This window comes from Psittacula echo, assembly GCF_963264785.1.
Source record: "Psittacula echo genome assembly, chromosome: 4".
NCBI lineage: Eukaryota > Metazoa > Chordata > Aves > Psittaciformes > Psittacidae > Psittacula > Psittacula echo.
Window position 1 is genome coordinate 3,034,773 of NC_137738.1, and position 17,116 is coordinate 3,051,888.

The window sequence follows — 17,116 nt, forward strand, 5'->3', positions numbered from 1 at the left end:
CAGGTGCCTGCAGTAGGCCGGGAGGATTGCACTCCTGGGCACAGTCATCCTTCTCTTGGTGCAAAGGGTGCTCTTGGTGACCAGCCTCAGCATTGCTGTCAACCTTTGTTAGGTCCCTGTCACACATGGCCACAAACAGTGAGTTTCCCTCCTGGGAACGACCGCATCTTTTAAAAGTAGGGATAAACAGCCTTCCAGACTGGTTTGTACTGATAAGTATTAGGTCTGTATGAGGAAGTTTCACTATGTAAAGCATGTTTTAAGAAGTGTGATGTTGACTGTGACTTCATACCGCTGTAGATGGGACTAGGTAGTTGATAAGATTGTGTTAGACAGCTGAGGACAGGTACCCACAGTTGTTGGCCTGTTTGCTAGGGTTAACAAATACACTTTATAGACTGTAACCCTTCTCCCAGAAAAGGAAACGTGTGTCCAATTACCTGCTAATGTAAAGATGTTAGAAAATGCTTTGTAATCCTGCATGCTCTTGTAGTGCTTGTGTGGCTTGGGCAGAAGCAGCATTATGTTTATGGAGAACAGACACTTCTTGCAATACTTCCAAGTAGCTGTTCCTTAAAGGGTTTCTGTTTAAGCCCAGGCTTGTTCTAACCTAAGTCTAGCTGCAGTTCATGGGGGGAGTGTTCCTGTTACTGAAATGGAATGTATTCTTTGTTCACAGACCTTGACAAACTAGACAATGAAAAGAGAGAGCTGATTCAGAACGACATTGCTGCTCTTCATCACTTTTACTCAAAGCACTTGGAGTACCCTGACAATGCTGCCCTTGTAGTTCTCTTTGCACAAGTAAGTTGGCTAGAACACAGCCTGCTTAGGTGGATGGTGCTGTAGGAGTTTAGCTTTTGTGAAAGGAGAGAAACGTTAACGGCAATGGGAGTGGTAGCTCTTCACTTATCTTAGAGCTGAGTGTGCTTGATGGAGAAGATCCACTTCCTTGAGGACAAGTGGCTGGACATGTCCCGTTTCAGTAGGGAAGAGACTCTTGTCTGTAGGATTTCTGTGAGGTGCTTCTCAAACACTGAAGAAAAGGGGGAAACAGCCTGTATTAGACCCTGTCAAAATTAGGCTTCTTGTGTGCCAAGTATAGTGCAGCTCTTGTTTGACTTACGCAGAAGGCTGCTGGTCTGAGATCCTGCAGGAGCAAAATCCTTCATTCAGGCTTCAGACTTGTGGAAATCCTTGTGGGTTGGGTCATCCTTGTGTTTGACCTTCGCAGGGAGTAAACTTCAGAGAAGTAGAAAGAGCAGTCTGAAACTTTGATCTGGTATGTGGCTTTTAAATGCAGTCAGGTAGTTTGGTCATCTGGAGAGATGAAGGAAGGGCAAGGTGTCTTGTTAGATAGCTTCTGAAATGTGTCATCTCTTATTTTGTGGGGTTTTTTTTTTTTTTCTCTCCTGCTTTTCATATGCATCTAAATTGAATGTATTGTAGTGGATGGAATAACTCACCAGTGGAATACTGAAAGATCCATTTTCTTTCTTCTGGTACTTCAAAATAAGCTGGTTTTAAACTTCAGCATCTAATTAAAAAGTTTATTTCTGGGGGCAAGTGTTGAGTGCTGTGATGAAAGCTGAGGTGGCAGTACCCTGGCACAGTTACTATTTCCTTAATACAGAGGTACTGTTATTCTGTAGGGGAATGTTTCTTTAACATGTTTGGCATCTGCTTGTCATCCATTGTGTTGTTTCTAATGCTATTTTTCCCTTCAATGAAAAGTTCTTTCTGTTGTGAAGACTTCACAATTTATATTCATCAGTGGGATACTTTAAATACATCAGTACATCCAATTCCTTGGGGTGTTTCTGAATGCTTTTGTTAGAATGTAGCCAGAATCCCTAAAGGTTACATTATTTTGGGCTATGACTTTCACTTCACCTCTTGTCCTGCACCAGCTCCACCAGATCATGGTACTTTAACTGACTTTTGTCAACTGCTGACTCCCAGATGCGCTATTTCATCCAGTCTTCTCTGGAGATTTAATGTCTGGTTTAATGTCACCCTTAGTTGTCACCTTAAGCTCATCCTGATCATCTGCTACTCTGGACTTTTACCATTTCTTGAACTAAAATCTCCAAAAGTCACTCAGATGCTCCTCAGAAGTGTTTTACAGGACACAGTCTTTTGAGGTTTTAGCCCCAGCATAAGTCTTCCTAGAAGAAGGGGAGGAGTGTCTGTACTTGATATGTACAAGAATTAGTGAACTTGACCTAAAACCAATAGTATGGATATGCAGCTGCTCCTTCATTTTGCTTCAACACTTCCTCTGGTCTCTGGTTGTGTACCTTGCTGCTCCATTTGGCATTCCTTCTCCCTGTAGGTCAGGGCAGTCATTTGGGACTTAGATACCTCTGACTCCTTACTCACTGCTTTTTGCGGGCTTTGTGTGATGTTTCTTACTCAACACATCTAAGGTATAGTCAGTCCTTTTTGAGTGGAGCAAAGATTTTGTCCAAACCATTCTTGCCTTTCACTGCTCTCTTCCCCAGATGCTGGTATCAGTCTCTTTGGCCTCTGTATAACATAGCTCTCGAGACTGATGCTCTTCCCCTTCAGTCTCACCTTGTCATACTCTTCAAACAGTTTCTCTCTTGTCTCAGGTTCCTGAACTCATCCTTTCCTAGAACACCTTGCATAATTTCATGCCTCTGTTTGCACATTCTCTTTTCCACCACTGGGAACAGCCTCAAGCTCTACTGTTGTGTCTTTGCTCCCTCCACGTTGCCCTTTTTAGTCATGCATTCATCAGGTGAAACCAGTAGTATCTCATCCCTTCTGTCATTTCTGATATGATGCATTCAAGAAGTGGGGTGTTTCTGGTTTAGTGGAGGCAGTTGATGATAACTCACTACATCTTTTTAAGTATTTCCCTGTGATTCAGAACCATCAAGCTGTTCTTCATTTCAGCCTTTGTAGCCTTATGTTATCACTTGCTGTTGATGTAGTCTTTCTCTTCTGTTGTTTTTGTATTCAGCAGTTACATTTTGGTTTTGGTTCAGGTATGTTTATGCGTTGGCTAGAGCAGTAGCATGCCTATCTTGAGAGACAGGGAGCCTTTGGATGCTACCTTGCTAAAAATAGCAGGATAAAGATCAAGCAAAGATAGCAAAGGTACTTGGGAGAAACAGGACTCTTAATTGTGAGCTCATCCTGAACACTTCATATCTCAGGAGTGGCTTTGGCTGTCGGAAGTATTTGTGTATTTCTAAAACCCATTCTGAGCTGCATTCCAGCTTGTGGGATGTATCATTGTTGGTAGCATGTGTTGTCAACTCTTACCCTTCCAGAACAAATACTTACTCTGTACTTGATTGACTGTTCCTGTGCCCATTGTAGCTTCAGTTGGACTTAGCCATGTGATAGTAGTAGTAGTTATTCTAGTGCTTTACTAGTGCTTCTGTGAACATTTAGGTTATAGGCAGATGTCGGTGCATGTGGAAAGGGTTTTCTTCATGTTGGCATGCGTGCCATTTATAAATGAGCTTTTTTGGTCCTGTGTCTGTTTAAATTAGGAATACATTTCCTCTCATATTCTTGTCCTTCTTCTGTCTCCTCCTATTCTGTGTCTTTATTAGGCTCAAGTCTTTCCCACTGCCTTTGTTGTTCTTTATATGTGCTTTAGCTGTAGCTGATATGTGCAGTGCTTGATGACAGATGTCCTTGTGACAGGTCTCTGTACCATATGCTCCATGAAGGCTGTGTACTGCCCCAGCCCTGCTGAGTTTGCTGCTGTTCATCCCCACATCCTAATATGTGTAGCTCTGTTCCGGTTCTTTGTCATAGCCAAATGAAGTCTTTTTGCCCTGTCAGTGTCAGGCTTTCTTTCATGCAATGGCCTCACTTTGTCTGACACTTTCAAGCCCCGTTTCTTTTGGTGGACTTCCCAAATAGCAACCACCCAATATTGTGTCCTGAATAGGTGCAAGTTTTGGAACTGTCAATTATTTAGTGTCCTGCACATTCCTTTGAATAGGGACTTTGTCTTCACTTTTTAAGATGTCATGTAGCTCCCTGTGAGTACTGGTGAGGTGGAAAGAAAACTGTAAGCAAATTACTGCAATTGACTTTGAAGTATGAGAATGTGACATGTGAGTGTGGAGTGCTTAGCAGACCAGAAGCTGATCTAGTCTTTCTGTTTTTCCTTAGGTTAACTGTAATGGCTTCACAATTGAAGATGAAGAGCTCTCTCATTTGGGATCAGCCATATTTCCTGAGTAGGTTGATGTTAATATTTTGCAAGTTAAAATTAACTTATTTAAAAAACCCCAAAGATTCTTGCACATCTCTGGAAGTAGATCTTTACTGAAAGAAATTTAATTAAACACCTAATTGTCTTGTTTTAAATGTCTTTGATTAGCAAATAAAATGCGGTGAAAGGTTCGCTGCAGGTTTCTGTAAATATCTGGTGATTTTGGTAAAATTGCACTTGTAATTTGTTTTGAAGCTTAGATTATGAACTACAAGCAGGTTGGTAGGAAACACTTCCTTGGCTAGCAGGTTCTGGACAGGGACATTGTCTAATGATCAAATCAAAATGAAAAGGATTGCAGGTGATTTGCTCTATTCACAACCTTCTGTTTTGGCTGGGTGTAATCCTTCACCTGGTGTTCTCTTAACAACATCCCTTCTGCCTTTGTTCCTTGGCAGACAGTAAATCCCTTTCATAACCTCTTTCAGCCTCCTTGTTGTGACAGTGGAAAAAATATGTGCATGTTTCTTAGCTTTACAAGTAAGCTGCAGATGTTAAGTGTTAACTGCAGTTTGTGGACTGGGGAGCGCCGTAAGGCTGAGGAATATCTCTTCCATTTAAATGGAAGTGTCTTTCCCACTTCATGTAGCCAAGAAGGATATTTTCCACTCCTGTTCTTTGCAGACCCTGTACTGAAAGTGTTATCACTGTCTGCTTAGGTTGACTTCCTTGTGAGGCATAGATTACCAGTAGCTTATCTGTGTCAAAGTAATCTGAAACTTCCAGATGCCAAATTGAAGCAGGACCTGATTTTGTTAAGTGCTGCATACAGACAATAGTAGATAGTCCTTGCTTCACAGGTTCTCCTTCTTCAGGCAGGCCTGTCTGAAGTCTGTATCTGTGATTTACAGATTGGAAATTAAGACCTTGAAATGCCCAGGATCAGTCATGATGGGGAGAGGAGAGAATGAAACCAGGATGTTCTGGAAACACATCTATCACCACCTTTTGTTTGTAAATGATCAGCATGCAAGAGCCAGATCTTTTCTGCTTAACAGCTATGCCTGTGAGCTTAAAAGACTGAAGAGACAATTATGATTTTGCTAGAGAAAGAATTAAAATTATACATTTTATCTCAAATAAGCAGCAAATTGCACTTTCTCCAAGCTTGGTAGTAAGGGGGAGTTGTTTTCCCAAGCAGTCCCAAGTTTTTCTATAAGTTGTGTACTTGTATAAGAGAGATCTCTTCCTTCCCCACTTCAGAAATGGAGGCTGTTTACATTTTCATAGAAACCTTAAGTTTTGATGCAGCAAATGACTTCTGTTTTCCTGTATTTGCTTGTTTCCTTTAGGTTAGATTTGTTTCTCTTCCTTTCTCCCCTGAAGAAAACAGTCTGTCTATCAAGGGTACCTAAATAGAATGTAGATAGTTAAGCTATGTGAATGCCCCTGTTAGCTGTCCCATAGTACTATAAGAATGGGAAAATAATAACTTGCCTGGGCCTGCAATAACAGGATTTTAAAACTGTAATGATTCATTAGCACAGCCATTCTCCATATCATTACAATAAATAACCCTAGAACAGATTTTACCAAGGTTACCTTCATGTTAAGCGTCAGAATAAAAACAGCTTATGGAGGGAGACTGACTCAATCTTTCAGACTTACATGTGAAGTGGTGCTTAGCTTTTTGCCTTGTTGCTGTTGGGTGAAAAGGTTTACTTTTCTGCTTTTGCAGTGTTGCATTGATGAATCATAGCTGTTGCCCAAATGTGATTGTAACTTACAAGGGAACCTTGGCTGAAGTCAGAGCTGTTAAAGAGATTGAGCCTGGAGAGGAGGTAAATGCACTGTGTTTGAATGTACTCTGTATGCGTGCATCCTAAAAGTAGGGTCCATTCTGGTTTTCAGGATTCATTTCAATTAATTTAATCATAGGGAGGAAGGATCTTGTTTCTCAGAAAAATGTAAGATGTTGCTATGGAAGGTTGGGGTGGCCCTGGAGGGATTCGTGGAGGCAGTGTCCTCTTTTGTATTAAAACAAGGGAAAGGCACCTGCAGCAGTCACTGTGTATCTGCCAGCTCTGTCTCACTTTACCCAGATGTAAAATGAGGCTGAGTTTACTGATGTTTGGCTGCTGCTTTGAAATTCCAAGATCAAAGCAAATTATGACTGCTGTAATAGCTCCCAGTATAATAGCAACGTACTGGAATTGAAGCCAGAATAAACAAGGTAAATGGGTACAGATAAGTTCTCTGACTTCTGTTTGGACACAGCATCCACAAAACATGGGACTTGGTCATATCACCTCAGCAGTGTTTGCTGGGAGGTCCCAGGAGCACAGGAGTGTGGTTTTAGGTGAAGCTGAACAGTGGTGGCTGAAATTCTGGGCAGCTGAGTAAGGCTCTGGGTTTACCTTGAAACTTTCTCAATCAAATAATGAACTTGGCAGGGCTGCTTTTTGCTTTAAAAAGAAAAGCAAAAAGGTGTTAAACAGACTTGAGGAGGATGTTCAAATATCTGCAGGGGATGAAGATGCAGAACGTTCTCTCTGGGGATGGAATTTGCATAGAGTTTCAATGGCTCATTTGTTAATTTAGGCGAGGTTAATGATGCTCAAAATAAGTTCAGATTTGATTTTGATAACTCCTACTGCTTCTGAAGTGTGTGATAGCAGTTTTGAAGAGGGGGAGAGAGGTTATTTTTGTGGATTATAGCTGTTCACCATTGTGAACAAAAGGAGTTTATATGCTGGAAGGGTGAATGACTCGTGAGCCACTTCTTTCTGTGCCATTTACTAACACGATGTTTTGTCTGTGATGTTGGCAGTCACTGCAAATGCATTGTGGTAATGGACAAGGGCTGATCCTGGTTAGGGAGTTTTACTGTGGAATCCTAGATGTTTTCAGTGGTTTTGGGGAGGGCTAACTCTGAGAGGTAGTGATGTGGAGTATTGATCATGCTTAGCATATTCTTTTGATTGAGTTGTGTCTTAAAAGCTGCGTGAGGTCTCCAGGACCTCATGGCTTTTGTGAGTTCGCTTTTCTGACGCTTAAGAACTTTATAAACGTTGAGGTGCTGGTTTTGTGAGGCTCTGTGCGGTCTTACAGCCTGTGTCTCCATCTTCAGGTCCAGTGGAGTCATTGCATCGCAACGTTTTTAACGTTTCTGGTGTAAATGCGGTTCCAGCGTTTTGCGTGCTTTGAAAATAGGGGAGGGAGGAGTGTGAGGAAAGATGTGAGATCCCACAGAAGAAGAAGAAGTACTCTATGAAATTACATTTACATTTGGCTTTAAAGAAGAAAGAGACCTGAAGCGTAGAGACTGAGCAAAATGTTTCAAATAGCTAGAAATAAGGAAATGGAACTAAAGCTGTTCCTCTGTCTGCAAAATGATCAACTGTGCCGTACATGACATGTTTCTTGGGGGAGATCTCACTTTAAAAATAGAGCATTAAAGCTAGTTGCAGGGGTTCTTTTTTGAAGACTACTGAAGTAGAGGAAAACTTAAGAATAGCATATATGAAGGGCTTTTAAAATGTTCAAAAGCAGGTTTTCTTTGCTTTAAAATATTGCTGCTGAAGTAAATCTGATATTCATTCTCCTAGAACTGGAGCACTGGGCCTCTCTTCTGAGATCTAAAGGTCTTGTCCTAAGTTTCTAAAGCTCCTAGCGACTGCTGTTGCCCCAATTTTTGTAGGTTTTCAGAAAGAAAAATCTGAGATTCCAGCCTCCAAAAAAACCAGGCCACTGTGATTTATCCTAAGCAGGATACCTGAAATCATTATTTTACTTCTGAAAAGTAGGCATTTCTTTGTAATCTGACAGGAACCTGAGATTTATGCTGTGGTAGTTTCCTTATCCACACCTGAATCTTGCCGTCCTGGGTTTAAGCCAGGGTAATATTTGAGGGAAATTCCATAATGAATAGGAAAGGAAGCACTTCTCTGTGAGATTGCAAACTGCAAGTCCTGGTGCTGCCGAGAGGCTTGGAATGTGAGGGGAACAGGCAGGTGATGTAGCTGCAGGGATCCACAGGTTGCACTATATATACCAGAAGCAGTAGTGATAAATACGTATAGTTATACTGCTTTTCACTGATTGCTGTGTTTTTACCATATAGGTTTTCACCAGCTATATTGATCTCTTGTATCCCACAGAGGACAGAAATAACCGGCTAAGAGACTCCTATTTCTTTGACTGTGATTGTGAGGAGTGTGTTACCAAAGAAAAGGTGAAAAAAATGGTGTGAAATGTGCTTCTGACTGGCAAGGCACCTACCCAGGTCCTTAGATGTAATATTCCATCTTTAGCTACGTTTTGGGAAGCAGGATAAAGGGGGTGGGCTGGTTTTGTTCTTCTGTCTACAAGACTTTCCGATGCTCGTTCTTTCCACTGTAATCATGACAGGTCAGAAAATTTCTTGGTAGAAGCCAATTTAAAGTTGAGCTACAAAGCAAAGATGAAAACTCTGTTAAAAGCAGATAATTGCACTGTGTCTATACTACTTGACCAAAAGAATTTAGCTCAGAATTGCATGTTTTTGTAACTGCATGTTTTCTATCAGCTCCCTGTGAGTGATTCTTGCTTGGAGCATTTCTGGGTTAGAGTCCTGCTGCAGTTCCTGGTTGGGACATCTCAGTCAGTTCTAGGTGACATAGTATGGCATTGCTGGATGGTTTGGAGACCCAACAGAATCCTGCAATGGTGTTAAAACTGTCTTCTCGTAGACAGGGTGGCCCCTTGTGACATGCAGGCTAGATTTATGTTCATTAGACATCACCTGGTGCCTTCAAAGGACAAAGGCAGACATTGAGACAGTGTTCCTTAAAGCAAGGCACTAGTTATTTTGAAGAAAAGGACTTACGGGGAACAAAATAAGGTACCCAAATCCAACAGATATGGAAACAAGTGTACCTGTGCAGCCATTTAGACCTCCTTCACTGGAGGCCTGAGGGAGCTAAGCTTTGTGGGGCTTATCTGTCGTTCCAGCCAGTTTCAGTCTGGTTGGCATCATCTGATCCTTAAATTCCAGATATTTTCCCCCCATTTTCACAAAGGTGTCTTTTAAAGAGCTGCTTCCCAAACAGACCCACAACCCTCCCCTTCCTCTAAATGGAAGCATCTTCTGTAACTCTTTGCAAACAGTACCCAATATTCTTGTTTGAGGCTGTTCTGCTGATAGCTGAGTTGTGTTTCTCCCCACAGTTACTTTACTAGTTTTGCCACTGAGTTTAATGAAGCCATGACTTCAGCTGTGATTTCCAATGATGTGTTATTGTTGGGATCACGTGTCACTCAGCATCGTTCAACTCCAGAAAGGGTCTCCTATAGCCATCTCAGCTGGAAGATGAAATAATAAAGGAAAAAGACATCTAGCAACAATGTGAGGCTTAAACAGCAAAAGGTTGGCTCCAGATTGCAGTTTGCTCTTCATGGAGTATAGAAAGCTAGATAGATAGAAAGATAAGAGGAAGTGGAGCTGTCCAGCAGAAAAAATATGTGGAAATGTGTCTGTAGATATGAAGATCTGTGTTTAGTATCTCAATTTCAAATGAGCTGTCACTTGGTGCTAGGCCCAAGGTACTTGGGCTTTTCTAGCTTTAAAACTAAATTAGTTTTAATCCCTAATCTCTTGTAAGCAGTGAAATTTCCAATGAAAAACTGCTTTCATCACCAAATTGAAAAGCTCTTGGATCTTTCAAAAGAAAGAGGCTTCATGGAAGTAGAGGATGGCAGATGAACTGGAAGGCACAGAGAATTCTAGGTTTCCTAGTCAAGGCTTTAGAGAAAAATTGCAGGTGCACATTCTACCTTTGTTTTTAAATTCTTTGAAGAGCTTAAGTCCCCATCTGTGTCTTTTTATTAGAGTAATTTTGTGTAGCAGGTGCACCTTTATTTGTAGGGCTTGGAACCTGCATTTATAATGTCTATTGTGTTTCCTTCAGGATAAAGATAAACTGGAAATCTGCAAGCTGAATGATCCTCCATCAGCAGAGACAGTGCGGGACATGATCAAATATGCCAGGAATGTGATTGAGGAATTCAGAAGAGCCAAACACTACAAATATATCCTTTGTCTCACCCTGACTTATCTGGCTTGGCGTGGGACCTAAAAACCTTACCTGCTGGATTGCTCCCAAGGTACCTGCAGGAGAAATGCTATAACCATTATAAGTTAAACTTACCTCTGTCCTCCTTGTGTCTGAAAAGCTGTTCTGATGGTGTGGGATTGTGAGACCCTGTGTTCGTTGTTTCTTGTGTGGTTCTCAGTTTCTAAGAGTGCAGCATGTGGCTGTCTCCACACAGCAAGCCAGAGGCTGGAGTGAGTGTAGGTGTGTGCTTGTGTTACTCTACTGTCATAGTGCCCTGTTTGGAGAGAGAGAGAGCATGTGAGGCTGCAGCTATTGCTGGGGGTCACAAGCCTGGCTGTTTTAACAGTGGTGTGACAGACAAAAATGCAAGGTTCACTGGGCTGGAAGCAGACCAGGCTGTGTCATGCCTGATCCAGTGCCTGCTGCATGGGGAATTTCACTCCCCTTTCTTCTGGCATATTGTCGATGCAGTGGTGATCCAGGAACGCTGCTTTTTGTTGTTGCTTTTTAAATCTGAAAGCTAGTTTTATAGAGTATCTGAGTAGGAGGGGAGCAAACTCATGAGCAGAATACCTCTGAGTACAGAATACCCCTCAGAGTAGCTCTGGGGTTGTATCATAGACACTTTGATGCCATTTGAAAGAAAAGACTACTTCTGAGAACCATTGTGAACAAGGTCAAGTCTGTGCTTCTTTGGCATTACCAGGTAGTTGACTGAGAGACCATATATTGATTGGGTTCCTTAACTTCATACCTCCTAGTGAATTACTGGAGATCTGTGAACTCAGCCTGGACAAGATGGGTGCAGTGTTTGAAAACAGTAATGTTTATATGTTACATATGATGTACCAGGCCATGGGTGTGTGTCTCTACGTGCAGGACTGGGAAGGTGCACTGCGTTATGGGCAAAAAATTATCAGACCATACAGGTAAATATGAGACTCTTTATTTTCTTTAGTGCTCTAATTCAATAATCTGAATAATTAAGAAAAGATTGGACAGACATCACTTCTTTCAGTACGTGTTGTATAAACATGCCACCCATGACATCACTGCTTGAAAAGGCATGTGTAATGCTGGGATAGATGTTGTTTCTGTCAAAAAGTGATCTGCAAGATGTAGCAGAAGGTGACTGAGAGCCTTGCTTTGTGTTCTCAAAATAAGCCTGTACCACCTTGGAGACTGTGCTAGTTCTCCTTAGCTAGATTGTGGGGTTTTTAATATCCTAATATTTCACTAAAGCAGAGCTTCAGATTGCATCATGTGATGGAGGCAAAGCTGTTGCTGTGTATCCTGCCCTCTCCCACTCCTTTCCCTTTTCCACTATCCCAAGGCTGGGGCTGAGCAGCAGAGGGAGGCCTTGGGTGCCCTGAGGTCCCTGAGCTCCACTGCCCTGGAGCTGGAGGTGTGGGAGATGCACAGGCGAGAGGCCTATGTGGGGTAAGGCAGCACGCAGCCTCTGCAGGGAGAAACCCATCCCCTCTCTGATAGGTCTTCCTCTGTTCTTAACAGTAGTGATCTCCTTCATCAGAGCCAGCCAGTTACGCGCTGTACCTGATCCTGCCATAAATCTCCCAAGCAGATTCTCATCTTGAGACATCATTTTCTTGCCAGCTGGGGGGAGTGCAAGTAAAGCTCTCACTTTGGAGCAGATGCCAATGTAAAGTCACAGATCACTTGGCAGAGAACAGCGATACAAAGAAGGAGCCAACATTCCCCCTCCTGGGGGTGCAGTACTATTTATCTTCCCTGGGACTTGCCCAGCTCCTCTGGCTCAGAGCCTGGCATTCCAGGTCAGCTCTGCTGAGCTGGACTCTGCTAGCTCAGTGTGAGTACAGGGTGGTGTGTGTGCTGTAGCGCTGCTGAGGGCCCCTCGCCTTCCTTTAAAGACCAACTCTTTTGTGGAACAGGCAGAGTTACTTCTGTGGCTCCAAAACCTCCAAACAATGCAGCCTCTTTCTGTAGCTGGCTAGATTAAAACTAGTGGCAGAAAGTCATTGCCATCTGACAGCTGTTCAGAGGCATATGGCAGTTTCAGCTCGATTCCCAGCGGACAAGTGTCTCTATCCCAGGCACAACTGGCGCTGACTCCTGGCAGTCACAGCAGGGGGATGAGCAGAGAATGGGCAGGGGCAATGAGAGGCAGCTTCTTACCCCCTGAGAGGGATACAGGGGCTGGGGAAATGCAATGAAACTGCCAGGTTTGATCAAGCTGAATCTCCTTCTCTGTTGCAGTAAACATTATCCCCCCTACTCACTGAACGTTGCTTCCATGTGGCTGAAACTGGGGAGACTGTACATGGCACTGGAGAACAGAGCAGCTGGAGTTAAAGCCCTGAAGAAGGTATTTCTTTCCAGGTTTCTTCATTAATAGTACCAGTTCAGGCATGGGGTCATTGAAAACACTACGTGCTGCTCTGTCAGCAGGCCTGGCTTGGTAGGAAATGCACCATGTGTTAATAATGTATTTGGTTACTGGATTTTGGGCTCAGTTTTCCTTTTGGAAAGATGCAGTATTGGTCTGTTGTTGCATGCAAGGGGTCTTGCCTTGTCATGATAGACTTCTGTGGCAGCTGGAGTCATATGCTTAAGGTCATATGAAGTCATATATATGCTTAAACATTTGCTATATGTTCCTTCCTGAGCTAGAGCTGTGCTTCTGTAAATGGAGAACTCCAGTTTCTCACTTGCTAGGTTAAAGACAGAGAAAATGCTTGGCTCTTAGAAAAGGTACATAGTGTTTGCCTGAAGCCTGTGGTTTCTCTATCCAGTTAAACTATATCATAGCTAAACTAGGCATGCTTTTGGTGGTTATTTGTTCTGGAACAAATTGATTTTTAAATAGCTGAGGGAATTTAATGCATCTGGTAATGCTGAAGTAGGCATATACAGAGTTTGGGTTTACATTTTTCTTCATCTGTTTTCATTGGTCTATTCCCTTTTTCTTAAGGTTTTCTTTTCTTATTAGGCTGTACCGTGTTTCTTGACTCCCTTCTCCTGTTGTTGTTGGACAGAAGTTTATTGTCATTTCTTAGGCCTCAGTGACTACTGTAGTGATGTGGTGTGGAATGGCACCATAGTTGTTTTTTTTAATTCCTTTTTAGATGCTGGCAAGTTTTTAGCCAGCAATAACACAGCCATGCAGCCATGGTGTAAGATACTACACAAATATATACTCTAAAACTTAACTGTTACCTAGTTTAAATTTAACATAGGTTTTCCTTCGCTGTGGTGTTAAAGCTTTGACTAAAAACTGAGAGTTGTGCCAGTAGGAACACGGGCTGGGGGCTGGGAATTGTAGGTAGGTTTGTTGGCATAGTTCACTTCCTAACACAAATGTTTTCTAATGACTCACTTCCAAAAGCTGCCTACGGGAACTGCCCAAAGTTATCCCAGCCCCTGCTGTTTGGGATTTAGTGAAAAAACAAAGCCATTGTTCTTTCTCTGTTTGCAATCAGCTCCTCCAGAAGGCCCTCCTTTCTTCTTTTGGGCAGGAGCAGCAGTGGGGTCAGTTCTCCCTGCTCCTGAGGTGGAACCAAAGGCTCTTATTGCACTGATTTAAATGTAAGAGCATAATTCCAACGGAGTTTTCTGAGGAGAAAATGACTGCTCTGAGGGCTGGAATGCCACCATTCCTTGCTTGATCTTGGCATGATGGGCTTTAAATGTTCTCAGACTTACTCTGAACTTGCTTCTTTCAGTCTTACTTACTGCTGCTTTTTGTTACACTTCTCTAGGGCCACTGATACCCACTTGAGAAAAGGATATCTTGCCTCTGTACCCACTCCACAGTTCAGGGTGAAGAGTGGCAGGGAAGTGCATGGCAGTGGGTTTGGCTGCCTGAAATGTTGGCTCCTAGGAGCAGAGCAGGGATGGGCATAGCAGCCTTGGCCCAAACCTGGCAAGACTGTGCTTTTGCCTTAGTGGTTGCCTGAGCCATTGCTTCCTTTGGGAAGCAGTGGTACCCCTGGAACTAATGGAGGGTTTACAAAAGCAAGTCTAGAATACCTTAATGCAACTTCTGCAGTGGGCCTGCTCTGACAGCTGAAGGATTAACTGGTAGGAACAAAGCTGGGGCTGATAGTGGTTAAGTCAAGTCCTCTGCCAGATCATCACCCACCCTACTCACAGTTTTATGTCCTACAGCTGGTTGCATTCAAAGTAGTTTTGTCAGGAATATCATTTTGAAAGGTGCTTTGGGACCCTGTAAGATGAAAGATGTGTTCTCTGAATGTAAAACCTTTATTACTTCGTTTTGAATTCCATTTTATTTCCTACTGGGTTTATGACTACAAGGGGGACAAAAAGTAGCCAGAGGTGTCAGACTGTTTCAAACCTCTAAAATGAGTATTTATAGCCTGGTGTTATATAGGAATCAATTGTGTGAATAGTTTTTTCTTTTCATAGGCAATTGCTATCATGGAAGTAGCACACGGGAAGGATCATCCATACATTTCAGAGATCAAAAAGGAATTAGAGGACCACTGAGCCTTTGAATCTATGCAATCCTTCAAACCTTTAGTTAAAAGCCTTGTTACGGAAGCCTTCAGGAGCGCTTTGAAATGCGGTAGAGTATGAACACAGTTCTGGCCTATAATTGGAATGACAAACACACTTAGGCCTGGCAAAATGTTCCCAGCTTCCACACATCTACAATTGCCTTTCTTTCCACCCCCCCCCCCTTTTTTTTTCTTTAAGGATGCATCCATAGTTTCTTAAAGGTGATGCCTTTTGACAGCTCATGTGCAAAAGTGGCCATTTTATTCTCTGTGGATTTTAATGTGTATCTTATTTAAGTAAATAAAATTGTCTTGACCCTTCTTGGGTGCAATGGTTTTGTGACATCCACTTTTGCCTAAGCTGTTTCATTTAACTAAATAACTAGCAAAAGCTGTACTTTTTCAGTTGTGGTTTAGCATCCAGTTCGTCTTTTCACTAATTATTTTTGTTTGCAGTGCCAATCCCATGGGATTCATCACTGCAAGGCCCTGGAGCTCAGCATGTCCTGTACAGGCGATGCTGGTGCCTATGGCGGAGCTGGAAGGCTTGCACAAGGGAGGAATGATGCAACTTCTGGCTTTTTAACCCTCTTTACAAGTTCAAGTGAACTCAGTGCAGAGGAGAGCTCATATTTCCTTATAGCCATACCTTTGCCTCCAATGAAGTAAAACTATTCTACTCATACATTAGAAATTACTTTTAAGAGAGGAACAAGAACATGTTCTGAGATAAAAAGTCCAGGACTTAAGTATGGGCAGAGAAAGCTAAGCATGGAGGGTAGGTTTTTTCCCTTCATAAAATCCTAGAATCACAGAATGGTTTGGGTTGGAAAGGACTGGAATCATCCAGTTCCAACTCCCTGCCATGGGCAGGGGTGCCTCACACTAGACCATGTCACCCAAGGCTCCATCCAGCCTGGTCTTGAACTCTGCCAGGGATGAATGATGGGAGATTGCATTTAAGGCTGGGGGAGGGAAGAGGAAGCAAGAGTGTGGCTGTGTATTCCCAGCACCAAAGTTGAAATATGTTGCACAGTAAAACTACAGGACCATTCCATATGGCTTTCACAGCTTATAATATATGATGAGAGAAAGAGCACACCTCATCATCAAGAACTCCATCATATTTCCTTTCTTGCAAGTACTGCTCTGAAAACAAAACTGCTAGAGAACAAGCTTTCATTTTGCTGAAAGCTCTCATTGCTCCCTTGCTAGCAGTTGTTGCTGGAGTGCATAAAACTGCACCAGATCTTATGATTCCAGAAAGCCAAGGAAGAGGGCACCAGCTATTTTTATCCTAACCTTATCTTGTCAAGTAAACCCTCATTCCAGGGAAGTAGCACCTTCGCTTCAGAAAGCCTCTCCAGAACCCAGACCATACCTCAACATTGAAGAATCAGCTTAGCCAAGCAGGATCCACCAGCAGAAGCCTTGCCCTTACAGAAGGTTCTTGAAACTCGCTGCAGCCCTGGCTGTGCCTGTCAGTTTAACACGGGAAGCTAACACAAGCACGGTAGGTGCAAATACAAAACCTTAAGCTGTTACAGAAGGGAACACAGAGTGCAAGCAAGGTTTTCCTTGAAAAAAAAACCAGTTTATTGTATACTGTGAATATGAAGGACAGCCTTACCAAAAAACCTTAGTGACTGGAGACATTCTCATATTTGCCAAAGTATATCAGAAACTATTTACACAAAGGCAGTTAAAAGGGTAAAAAATTACTGCAGTCAATTAATGCTGAATAGAACTTTATAAAAAGAGAAGGAAGAGAAACAGTGCAAAAATACTGTCAAAAGTAATCAGTTCTATACACAAGATAAAACTGACAAGCATAAGCTTATGGACTGATATGAATAATACATTAGAATATAAAATAGCATGCATAGATTTTTTTCTTTAAAGGCTTTCAATAGCATAGAATAGTTCTGCCATTCAGCCCTGACAGGAGGCGGGGGGGGCAGGAAGGGCACATAACTGCTGTCTCATGTCTCTACAAAAGGTGTACATACAATAAGGTAGTGAGATTCAGCTCACTGTTCTGTGCTGAACTGTCACGTACACAGTTACAGAACAAATAAATGAGGAAGCATCAAAATACTGAAGTAAAACAGGGCAGTAAAATCCAGTGACATAAAAGTTACTTGAACATGTTATTATCATTTAACATGTCCTACACAATTATATATGGGAATATTACAGTCATCTGCATGTGTAAACTTTTCTCCTGTGTAAAATTGCCCAAGAAAGGTACTTTACTAGTAAGGAAAATGTGGTTTCCATATGGCGCAATTGCAACGGGATAAACATCCTATTAACAG

At 42.3% G+C, this 17,116-nt stretch overlaps 1 protein-coding gene across 1 annotated transcript in view; it reads left to right on the forward strand.

The window, feature by feature from the left end:
- Window positions 1-14,957, forward strand: part of SMYD2 (SET and MYND domain containing 2) — a gene marked incomplete at its 5' end in the record, with an annotated part of 28,978 nt that extends 14,021 nt beyond the window's left edge. The window contains 9 exon segments of the mRNA XM_080616142.1: window positions 680-804; window positions 4,162-4,229; window positions 5,943-6,045; window positions 8,328-8,438; window positions 10,153-10,272; window positions 10,275-10,282; window positions 11,061-11,228; window positions 12,535-12,643; window positions 14,707-14,957. Coding sequence (XP_080472268.1) covers window positions 680-804; window positions 4,162-4,229; window positions 5,943-6,045; window positions 8,328-8,438; window positions 10,153-10,272; window positions 10,275-10,282; window positions 11,061-11,228; window positions 12,535-12,643; window positions 14,707-14,787 — 893 coding nt within the window. The 3' untranslated portion in view covers window positions 14,788-14,957.
- Window positions 14,958-17,116: the final 2,159 nt, after the last annotated feature.